This window comes from Aythya fuligula, chromosome 3, assembly GCF_009819795.1.
Source record: "Aythya fuligula isolate bAytFul2 chromosome 3, bAytFul2.pri, whole genome shotgun sequence".
Classification (NCBI taxonomy): domain Eukaryota; kingdom Metazoa; phylum Chordata; class Aves; order Anseriformes; family Anatidae; genus Aythya; species Aythya fuligula.
Genome location: NC_045561.1, coordinates 486636 through 498888, shown reverse-complemented (window position 1 = coordinate 498888; position 12253 = coordinate 486636). Strand labels below are relative to the sequence as shown.

At 43.0% G+C, this 12253-nt stretch overlaps 1 protein-coding gene across 1 annotated transcript in view; it reads right to left on the bottom strand.

The window, feature by feature from the left end:
* Positions 1–12253, bottom strand: part of CFAP61 (cilia and flagella associated protein 61) — a 104124-nt gene that overhangs the window by 25949 nt on the left and 65922 nt on the right. The window contains exons 19-21 of the mRNA XM_032183662.1: positions 10661–10829; positions 9177–9351; positions 3203–3495 (exon numbers count right to left, since the gene is read on the bottom strand). Coding sequence (XP_032039553.1) covers positions 3203–3495; positions 9177–9351; positions 10661–10829 — 637 coding nt within the window. The remainder of the gene's footprint in view (positions 1–3202; positions 3496–9176; positions 9352–10660; positions 10830–12253) is intronic.

Below are 12253 nucleotides of genomic sequence, written 5' to 3'. Positions count from 1 at the left end.
GAGACCATAGCTAAGTGAAATCCTTGGTATATCTGGCAGTCCATTTCTGAATCTGGTAATAAACGGAGCTGATACATATTCAGTACATTTTGGTTTATGGGAGTGAAAAGAGACACGACTTCCACTCTGTAAACACCGCCCCCTCTGTCCTACTGCTCATCTTACAGAACTGGCCCTGAGGTAGGGATTTATTCCAGGAGCAGCATCTACTGAGGCCATGAGCTTGTCTTCCCCATAGGGGATTTCAAGGGCATTGAAAGAAAATAGCCCTAAATCCCTGAATTCCTCCTCTAAGTCTGAAAGAAAAAGCTAGTGATAATTCCCTTCTTTTGTCCTCCTGTGGCATCTGCCTAGTCCCTCTCCTGGGATGCCAGAAAGCAGATGAGACCCCCGCTCCCCAGAATGGGAGCTGAGGCAGCACCACCACGATGAGCACCACAAAGCAGGTGGCACTGGAAGCAGCCACCATTTCCACCCACGTTAGGCGCCGGTGTGGAACAGATGTGCACACAGCACGTCATGCAAAACGCACTGGGTGCCCCGAGAGCTGCTCTGAAACCCAGCGCAGTGCGAGGGAGAGGATTGCAGGGTCTGCCAGCCCTCCCCTTTTGTCTGCCTGCTCTGCACGGCTCTGCATGTTGATTAACAGAGAGGCTCTCAGACCGCTCTCAGAATCACGTACATCTAACACATCTCTTGATGCCTGATTTATTTGCTTTTCTACAATGTTTAGAAGTGATTTAGAGAGGCAAATGCCCACCTGAAATCTGGAGCCAAAAACGTGCTCACCAAGGAAAGAAGTGCCTATTCAGGCCAAGATGAGAGAGGTACCGGTGAAGTTAAAAGTCCTGTGTCTTCAGGGGGGCCCAAGTCCTGGGGCACAAGAAATGAAGCATTGGTGAGTGAGCCTGGGTCACTACAGCTTGGGACTGGGGGCACAAGCCCAAACTCCTGCCTGCCCCACACCTTCACCTCTGGCAGAAAGCATCATAAGCAACAGAAGCGGGAGAAGCTACAGCTACAAACAGGATCTTCTCAGATGTCTCTTACAAAGGAAGAAATTATGGCTGGCAGCTCCCAACAAGAGCATAGAACAAGAGTGTAAATTGGGCATTGAGGGTTAAAAGTAGTAATGACAAAGTTGAGATATGCTTTCAGTGAGATCACATGGTGTGCAAAGGGAACAAAGACTTATCATCTTGTTGCTGCAATATATATATATTGAAGCTCCAGATCCTTTAAAAGGAGCTTTCTCCTTCATCAGTGCCCTCAGCTTTTAAAATGATTACATGACAATGAATACTCCTGTCCACAACCAAGAAATATTACTGTGCAAGCCAAGGAAAGGGTGGTGAAAGAAGTTATCGGATGAGTGTGCATTACATTACTGCCTTCATCTTCAGCAGCCCGAGACGTAACCGCATCAGGGTAAACAGCCATCAGGAACACATCCGTCGCTTACAGTCAGCCTCAGGGAGGACACAGTTGTGACCAGGGTAAAGGAATTACCCAATTACACCACCACGGAGCTGTCCTAGGGACTGAAGGCAAGTGTGAAATGCTTACTGCCAGCTGGACAAGCCAGTCAGGAGAAAAGGCACAGGAGAGGGAAGCCAAGAGAGCTCGAAATTTTAGCACTACTGGTGAGGCAGGCACACAGCAGCAGAGGAGCTACAGCCTCTGTGCTTTTTGTACATAAACAGGTAATGAACAATGTGCAGCTAAAGAAAGGCTAACCATCTAGCAGATCCAAAATCAGGGAAGCTCTGGCTGGTGTCCTGCCTGCTGACAGGCTGGACAGTGCCACTGGACTGGAGAGGAGAGAGAGGGGGAGGGGAGGGAGGGGAGAGAGGGGAGAGGGGGGGGGGAGGGAGGGGACTGCTGCAGCCTCTGGGCTGGGAGCCATCTGTCAGCCTGGGAGGGGAAAGAGGGAGGCTGCTGCATTCAAGAAAGAGATTTTCTCCTGTTGTTTTTATCCTGCAGGACTCTACAAATTAAGCCCCTAAAAACTGCCAATCAACAGTTGACATTGGCTCAAATCCCAAAAGGCCCAGCGCGGCTGCAGTGCCAATTCCTGCACAGCCTGCTCCCTGGCAGACACAGCTGCTTGCTGGAGCTCCTGTCCTCCTTGGAGTCCGTCCTCACAGGCAGCTGCAAGCCCCACAAGACAGCTGAACTGGGTTTGGAGAACAGAAAGCCCCCAACATCACAAGTAACTGCATGTCCCTCAGCTTAGAGGCTGGGTAAGACCACAAGAGACGAGAGCCATGACCGGAGAAAAGACAGGCAAGGGGCACAACGGGCAAGAGAAACAAACCGCGAGGAAATGGGGGTCTTGAAGGAATGGCACAGGCCACACAGGAAAAGTGATGGGGAAGAGGCGACGGGCTCGTGGGGAGGTGGTGAATGGATATTAAGTTACAAAAAACAGATTCACATCTCTGTGGAAGAATAAAAATAGAGGGATTTTAGGGAAAGAGGGGAGAAACTGAAGAGTTGTATATGAGGAGAGAGCAAGAGGAACATCGCTACTGATATGGTGATCAAAGGTGATTGCCAGTGGATAAAAGTGTTGTACAAGGTCTTCAGCTCCTTCAGGAAAGGCTGAGGTATCCATAGACGGAAAAGGACTGGGGAAAATAAAACAATGATTTGGAGGGACCACTGGTGGCTGGGGAGCTCTCTGGGGGTGCTATGTGGTCCTTCCTTTCCAGAACTACAGCAGACTTGAGGCACAAAGGAGCCTGCTGGCTGTGGGGATGTGCTGTGAGGGCCTTAAGGCTTCCTAAGGATGCATGTTTTAAAATGACTCTACTAGAAGCCCACTCACACAGATTATCCCAATGATGAGAAACAGGACTGTTTTGCCCATTGGGAAAGGTTAAAAAACATCTCAGATCTCACAGATGTGTGAGTGTGTGTGTGTAATTTCTAGAATTATGTTGAAAATGTATTAGGAATATTTGTCACTCAACTATTTGTGAGTCAGCTGACTAAAATACATTTAAATCCAAATCAGTCAGGGAATTAACAATGGTATTATTTGGATTTTTACAAAACAATCCTTCAGACTAATGAGTGAATGCTAATTCTTCTAGAGACAATGAGAAAATAGATAAATCATAAAGGGACTCTATCACGATTTGATGGTCTTTGTCTTAAAGAACAGACTGAAGGAAATACAATGAAAGCATATACTTACTGAACACTGCAGTTTGAATGGTTCTGTATTAGTAGTGAAAGCAGCACAAGTGATAAGGTCTGGGTCGTCACCTTTGCTCCACTGTGCCAGGATACTGTCATAATAAACAGACACGCCAGCTTCTGACAGTGCCTCCTGAACAGCACTTTCTATTTCACTGTTGTTAAGGCAAGTAACATCTGAGGTGAGTGGAGGCTGCACGAGATGTATGCGAGATCCATTAATTCCAAGAGATAAGAGGGTTTCTACCGTGGTGTAAATGTCAATTGTATTCCCATAGACAATGACGTTCCCTAAGGGGGAAAAAAAAGGGGGGCAAATTTCTAAGATGTACAATGAAAACCTTATTAGTGTAACTCAGATGATAATAACATGAAATTGCTCTCTTTGACCCTCTTATTTCTCTGATGCTATGAAGCAAACAATGTTACCTAGCAACAGTAGCTAAGATAATTTAGTGAAGAATCTGTACAAAACATCCCACAAAGTAGGCAAGTACTTAACACAGAAGTATGACATTCATTTTGACCCCATAATTTGAAATTATTTTGATTGAAAATCCTTTGGGAACAACAACAACAACAACAACAACAACAACAACAAAAAACACCCATTTTTATTTTGTTCTCCTCTCTCTCCTCAATTTTGCTCAGTTTTGCTTAGTCAAAGCACTTACTGGAGGGACATGGGCAACAGGAGCAAATTAAACGCATCATGCAGAAAAACATATACAAACTAGAAAAGACCAACATAGAGAAAACCAGCCGTTGTGCAGTACAGGAAGTCACCAGCTCTGTGGCTTCCTCCTGCCAAGCCTCCATCTCCAGACAGCGGAGAGGCCCCTGCGGATGCAGCCCCTACTGCTCTGTGCAGGTGACTGCTGGGAGGTCCCAGACCCACCGGCCTGATGCTGTGCTGTGAAGCAGCCCGCCCAGAACTGCACACTGCTGGGAAACCAGCACGTTCAAGGCAGACGCTTGTGACCGGTATGAAATCAGCCTTTGGATATCACTGCACCTTTCACAGTGCATTGCCACTATTTCAACCAGCTCCATTTTTCCCCACAGGCAAAGGGAGCTCTGATTCAGACCTACACTTCCCACCATTTGAGGGAATGCCTTTTGCTCCAAAGCCACAGACTGTTTGGTAGTGTTATATGTGGAATGGTAATTCGCGTCGAGAAAATGGTTGATATTAATAAAGAAGGGGGAGATTTGGGAATGTGGCCATGGGGATTGGAAAACCCCGTGTTTGAGATAACATTAGACTCTTAACGACGAGGCCATCAGGAATATTTAAAAGAGTTTAGAGGGAACAAAGAAGGGTGATTCAGGAGACTCCATGCAGTCTCCGGTTTCTTGTTCTCCAGCCATTAAGGCATGGAAGTTTCTGGGTGTTTGCTGTTGCTGTTTTATGCAAAGTTGTTTGACCAATGAAAAGTTGTTTTGAAAAGAACTGCTGTGGGGAGAAGGGTATAAGAGGGGACCCTGCCCTCAAGATAAAAAAAGAAAAAAAAAAAAAAAGAAGGTCACACGATGTGATGAAGTTATGATCAATAAAGAAGCAGGAAAAAGGAGTGAAGAGGAACAGGCTGGCAGAATGGAGACCAGGACGGGAACAGGCACATTGATTGCCTCATGAAGATAGGTTTGGCCAAACTCAGCAAACTGCTCAGAGAAGCTCGTACAGAAAGTTGCTGGAAATGGGCACACCGAAGCTGGAGAGAAGCTCGAGCTGAGAGAAGCTGAGCTGCGCACACAACTGTCCCTCGCTGGTAAGCAGCTGCGCAGTATGGGGAATCATACGTCCTTAGGAACAAAGACTGTCCTGGTAATCTTACAGCTTGTTCTCCTTATTAACAATCAGACAGTTTATGAGCCTGAAATATGGGACCAAACTGAGGTCAAGGTGTGGGACTCTGCAACTAAAAATGGCAAGGTTGCAGTGGGATTGCTCAGCACCTGGTGAACAGTCTCTGAGGCCTTAAAGAGCCATGTGGAGCCACAATCACAAATGTGTGGCTTGCTAGACAGTGAGGGAGCTGCGGGCTCCTTTACTGATCCAACTGCTACGCCATGGGCCCCTCTGCTGCTACAGTCATCGAAGGCTTTTGCTGTTACCCCCCCTGTTGACCTGGACGTGCCTTTTGACCCAGGCCTATTGGCCTTGCAAAGGAGATGGATATGCTTTTCTTCTATCCGGGAAGAATGGGATGCATAAGGCCTGAAGACCGAGTTGCTTGACAACTTAAAGCGAGACATATTGCTCAAAAGGAATGGAAAATGGAGACTTGTTTGTACTCAAGAAAAGGAATGGAAAATGGAGAAACTTAAAGAATTGTTTGTTACCTTTTCTGATTTTACGTATGTTTAGGTGTACTTGAGTTTAGTACGTCATGGAACTTAAAGGATTTTTACCTTTCCTGATTGTACATACGTATAGGCATACTCGGGTTTAGTATGTAAAGCAATGTTCTGTATATTTAGAATGTTTTATGTTCGTGTGTGTGTGTTGGTGGAGCGTAGACTCCCTGCACACCGAGCGCTGTTTACTTGCCTTTTAAACTTTTAATGAATATTTCTTTTATAAATATTACTAAATTCAGATTGAGTTGATACTTCATTTATAACAGTAGGATCCTGCAGCATTCGCCCACTGAAGCTGTACCACTTCAAACTGTGCAGTTAAAGACAAGGTCAAACAGGCGAGGACGGGAGGTAGCAAGTTCTGTGTGAGCAGAATACGGACTCGCAGCCCTCCTGGCAAGGGGGCAGGCAGACCTGGATACGTCAGGGCATTTGTGTGCTTTATCTAAGGTCGGTGTAATATAAAGCACTAAGTACTCATCCGAGCAAGGCCTGAAAACTGCTCCTCTGCTCCCTGCTCTCTCTGTCAGAATAGAAAGCATCGCCAGGCTCTCCAATCTGCTCTGCCTTCAGGTAACCCTTGCAAAATGGCACAGCTCTTGTAGGACAGACTGAGAATTCCCTTCTCAGTGGCAACAGGGAATGAGAAGTGCTTACCTAAGGTGCAGGCTAGCAAAGTGTCATTCTGACTCTAAGGCATAAAAGTCTGGGCAGCAGAGAGATCTTCACCATTTGGTGGAACCAGCCTCTTCAGCGGGGGAGTTCAGTGATTGCATTACATGTTGGCATTTCTGTATATACAAGATCAGATTCCAGCCCCGCATTTCTCAAGGAAAATTAAAATTCTGTTTTATATGGTAATATTTAATACAACTACATTAGATTAAGGAAAGCAATGCTCCTTTACTGACCTCTTGTAAATCAACAATTTACAGTTTCTGCTTATTACAATATTAGTAGCTTTTTAGATTACAATGCTAGTAGTCAAGGAACTACCGATATTCATTATGGACTGAAATTATGTTCACTGGACAGATAGCAATTCCTCAGGATGCTTTTATTATTTAACTACATGAAAATGTATCTATCTGTGAGTAAACATAATAATCTTCTATGGAAAAAAAGCAGCCATAAAAAAAGACTGCTAGAGTAGTTTTATTATTTATTACCCAAATGTCAGTGTTCTGCTGCAGAGCAGGCTCATTCATTTTCCACAAGTGGAAGTACAAGATTTCAGTGACCCCAGCATGACCTGACTCTTTTTAGTTTGCAAAAGCTAAAGAAGAAAACCTGTATTAGCTAAAGCATCAGTGTCTCTGGTTGGTGATTCAGGCACTGGAATTTTAATACGGTAGTATTCCTACAAACATGCTTTTAATAAAGCAGTAAGCTATGTTTAGGTAAAGAGAAAAAATAATTGCTCCATTTTGGGCCATTAAAACAGTTTTGTTCCTTACTTTACTCCCATCCTACTTTTTATTTTCATGGAAAGTGCAGTGCTAATAGGAGATGAATTTCAATTAGTTACAATTACAGTTGTAATAGGTTACATGCACTAGCTGGCTGGGTTTCATCAGAGAAGCTGAAGCACCAGGGCTAGGGGCTGGTGCTTGCTCTGCTCCGGGCCCCAGACAGCAGTCAGCCTGTTCTGAGTTACTGGCCCAGGAGCGGTCAACTGCGGAGCAGCAAAGGATGTGGCTCGCTGCTTGTCCCACGGGTCCTCAAGCATCTCCTGCTGCTCAGCACATGTGTGATTCCTCCTGCCAACCTGCTACCAGGTTGATCCTGCTCTGCTTAACTTTGGTAAAAAAGCACCCGCTGGTTTCAACCAGAATGAAGTGGTACCCAGCATTTGCACAGGGAAAAAAAAAGGCAGTTTAAAGCCTCTACTTTAACTCTTAATTAAAAGCCATTCTCAAAATCAGTGCTACCAAATGAAGTTTTCACCCAATTAGGCTAATAAGACTCACACAGTGAAGTTCAGTGTTTAACACTTCCCTTCAAAAAAAGCTCCAGAACTGCAAGTGGTCTTGGAGGTATATTCATTCCCTCTCCTGTCCAGAGCTTTTCCTCCTCAGCCCTCCATGGAGCTGGGGCAGCTGAGCACAGACCCATGCCCCAAGCCCCCTGTGCCAGCTGCCCCAGCTCTGGGGGTGTTGCTCCTGGTCCCAGCCCTAGCCCAGGGCTCAGTCCCACAGGACCCTGCCGTGTGCTTCCAGGCACCCTCTGGCAGGAAAACGCACCTCGACACAGCAGAAGCCGTAAATTTAGCTTACAGCTGAAGACATGATAGTGCCTAATTAATATATCCATCTTTACACAACAGCAAAAGCCAGCAGCAATACTGAAATTATTAATATTAACTTAGTAGTAATAAAGGTGCGTTGGTCCCAAAAAAGATGAGGTGTAGTAAGACTGCCCTTGTGCCTGAGGAACAGTTCTGGGTGCCTTGCATCCTGGACACTGGCCCCTTCTCAGATGCATTTCTGCTCAGATGTGTTGGAGCACATTCCAGGACTGGGCATGCACAGATATACATGAAATATGAGCAGTAACAAACAGGGAGAAGCAACCACCTCATCTGTTTATGCAAATGCAGCTGTGCATGTCAGCTGGACACTAGGCAAAACCATACAGATTGCACCATTTACATGCCTGAGGCCAGGAAGCTGTTTGAGGAAAATGTGAACTGAGACATCACCACGTTTATTGTCTTCTGACCTGACCACAGCCAGACTTGGAGGATGATAAAGAAACCTCCAGTATCTTGAGAACTTCCTTAAAGGTCTGCCAAGCAAAGCACAAACTTAGCAGACCATAGCAAATAACTATCAATTTTCATTATTCTACTCTCTACCAAGTAAGCCAGTTCAACTACATTTTTAGGAAATTATTGTTGCATTCAATTGACAGGAACTTTCTACAAAGACAGCTTTCCTGCTCTGAACTCTGCCCTGACTCAGATCTGGCACAAAGAAGAGATGACATGTGAGTTCATTCACTGTTTGATCTCTTTTTCTGCAGTTGAAAGAGTTTAACTCAGAAGCCTGGACGATACCAGGTGTTTTCTATAGTATGCACATTCAGTGAATATATGAAGAACACAAACATGAGCAGGCTCAGGAAATACAGGTATGATGGACAAAAACCTGCACAAATGTGTGATGTAAAGGGATAAAAGAAAATACAGGGAGCCTGCAGTTCTATGTGTAAATCTGTAACTGATGCAACAGAACACAGATGACACATTATGCCTCGAATCTAGGTATTTTTCTATACAACATAAAAACACACTCACTAATTAAATTATTATTTAGTTGCCTAATTAATGACTCCAACTAGCTTTGCATTTGGGATTCATTTTGTTTTATATGATAATTACAGATAATTAATCTATCCCAAACTTTTTTTTTCTTTTTTTTTTTTCCTAGCTAAATATGCTGGGTATCAAAAATGACAACAAATTTTAAGTTCATCTGGAAAACAAAGCACAGCAGATGAAACACTTTGCTAGAATTAATCAGGTACCAATCACACCATGGAATTAAGGAAACAATAAGCCCAGAAAACATTTCTGCAAATGTGCGTGTGTTTAACAAGACCCCTACCTTCTGAGTTGACAATGTTTTCTTCCAGCCAGTGCAATGCCTTTAAACAGTCCTGATCGTCATTGAGATTAAAATGATTGGAAGGGACTTTCCCTGTGTATCTCTGTGGCCATTCACTTAGGACATCTCTATTAGTTGGGAGTTTACTGATATCTGCTCCAGTAGGAGACATGACCTGGAACAAATGAATGAATGAATATATGGCATAAATCTTGGAGTACTGCTACAAAAGATTTTTTAAAATCAGCTCTATGTAATAAAACAAAAAACATATGATAAAAATAATTCCTTCCTTTTTTATTTTATAGAGCTTAGAAGTAAGAATATCTGTCTTCTTGAAGACAGATAAAACCTGAGTTTTTTCTTGCTTTCTTATTTTTCTTTCCCCTGCAGTGTAGTTATTTCCCACAACTTATATTTCAAATTAAGAGTTGCCTCCAAATATCTTTTTCTAGGAGCACTTAAAGTCATTCAGACCATACTTTAACTTCTGTTTCATCCCTGATGAATAGTGAACATAGATTGTCATTTGAAGTGTGTCTCAACTCTGAAGAGTTTACAGAAAAAATGGGTTTTTCTTGCTCCACAAATCTGTTGCACACATGTTGTACTCCATGTAATGCAGAGGTTTCATGGAGCACACCCCATACCCATCTCATAGTCAATAGTGCAATCACAGTTAAACTAATGATACAGAACTGGAAGAAGCTATCTAGCACACAGAGGTCTGATTCAGCAGTAAGACAGAGCTCTCAGTTCCACCCCACACAAGTTCATTTTACGCATACACTCTTTTGAGACCTGTGCTGCTGCTGTAAACCAGGGGAATGGCAAAATTGCTTTAGTTGTCACCAAGGCTAAAACAAAGCAGCCCAGCTGGAAAACTGGCCCTTCTCACTCTTGAGCCTTCACTTCCCAGGATTGTGTCCCCCAACATAAATGCTGTGAGACTCCACTGAATATCATAGGTCACCTTCCCTGAAGCATTTTATCTCACTTGAAACACAACCGTGTGCTACAATAACATACAGCACTAGGCATGGTCATCATGAGAACTGAGTAATTAATTTGATAAGGAATTCCCTCCATTGCCAAAACTAGGTCAAACGGTGTTAAACCAGCTGGAGTTAAGTCTCCTGTGGCTGGGGCCACATGTCATTTGGGCCTACTCTTCAGTGGATTTAATGGTCACAGTGGCAAAATACTGACAGCTTTGCTTAATATCTGGTACTGAGTAGTGACATTACTGGTAGAAAAATTTGTAAATCTCCCTCTCTTATCCGCTCCAAACTCTATAGCTGCACTGAAACAGAACAACCTGCCATGCTGTAGGGCTGCTTTCTGGTTATACAATTGCTATGGAGTACTCTACTCCTTTGCTGATCACAATCACAGAAATGCTCTTCACTGTAAAAAAATGTTTGTTTGTTTGTTTGTTTGTTTTTATTTATTTATTTATTCCTTCTCTCTGCACACAATCTTACCTGGTATTTCTGTCCTGTGCAGAGAACAAGGTAGTCATACGGTACTTTTCTCTGCTTGGAAATAACTACATATTTGGCAGTGCGATTTATGCCAGTCATTTTACCAACCACAACGTTAACCCAGGAACAAAGTGACATCTGTGCATAATCTTCATCATTAAAACAGTGGCTGTGAAGAAAAAATATCTGTAAGTGACATTTCAGCAGCTGACAGCAGGCATTAATTAGACATCTGGTGAGTTAGCCAAAGTCCCCTAGTGGTTCAAGTCTGTTTTCTTGCTGTGAAGTTTACTGCAGCCTATAGTAAAAGATTAGTCATTATGAAATACTCAGTTACAAATTGACAACTTTCTGCTAAAACCGAATAATCCCTCCCAGCACTAGGCCATACAACCACATAATTTAAAAACAAACTCAAAAATAAATGCTTTATTCTGCTTTTCATTTGCAGCTTGATGTGAGGAGGAGACCTTTGTACCTGCAGAGAAAATATTTTAATAATCCATTTTTTTATCCTATTCTAGATTCTCATGTTATTTTTTTTCACTTGTGCTTCATTTGGTGTTCAGCTTCACCAATAGCAAATATGGTGAGATGCAAATACAGTTACGGCACCACTGGTATTTTAACACCTTTGTACCGAAGTGTTAGTCTGAAAAGCTTAAAAATAAGTAGAAAGGTAGGAAAATGCTTGTCAGAGGTGAAAGAGGAAGGCAGGGATATCCATTTTTTTCTTGGTGATCTTTTTCCAAATGAACTTTTCCAAAATACAAGAATGAAAGATGTTGGAAACTCCCTAAAATGACCCCTACCCACAAACTTTCAGAAGTCTGTAAGATGCAACTGAATTCCTCTGCAAGATGAACTGAATATTAACAGGCATAAAGGAGAAATTATCATACTGGTTATCCAAAAGAAAACAAAATTGACAGGTTTATGAGGGAAATGTGCAGATGTGAAAAATGCTTGTCTTCACTAAGAGAACTCAGGGACATGGTTTAGTGGGTGATATTGGTGGTAGGGGGAAGACTGGACCAGATGATCTTGGAGGGCTTTTCCACCCTTAATGATTCTATGAACTCAGAGACTCAACACCGAAAAATATTTTACTCCTAGTACCAAAACATACATTCTAAAACATCAGAGCTGACCGGTACACATTAATTGCTGTTAGTGATTTCCCCAAATTATCCTAGAGGATGATGAAAATAACAAATAGAGAACCAAAGGAGAAACAAACAAAGTTGCTTTCATGACCTGAAGAATTTTAGAACAGAATGTCCAGGCTTTCTGAGGTGCTCTGCATCCTCTATACTCACAAATACCAGAAGGAAATAAATAAGGGAAGAAAACCACTGACAATTCTAAACTATAATCATGCAGAAATCTATAAATAAAATGGACATCAAGAAGAGATTAGGTTTTTCAAAAGCACCTTTATAATTGAGGTACACAGCTCCTGGGAGACTGACACTCCAAAATCACAGGGATGCTTTCAAAAATCGTACCCTGCAGAGTTCCATTTTCACTCTTAATCTGCTTTCAAATGTTAACAGCTAATTCTGGGGAGGCAGCCATGAACAGCAACTTTCC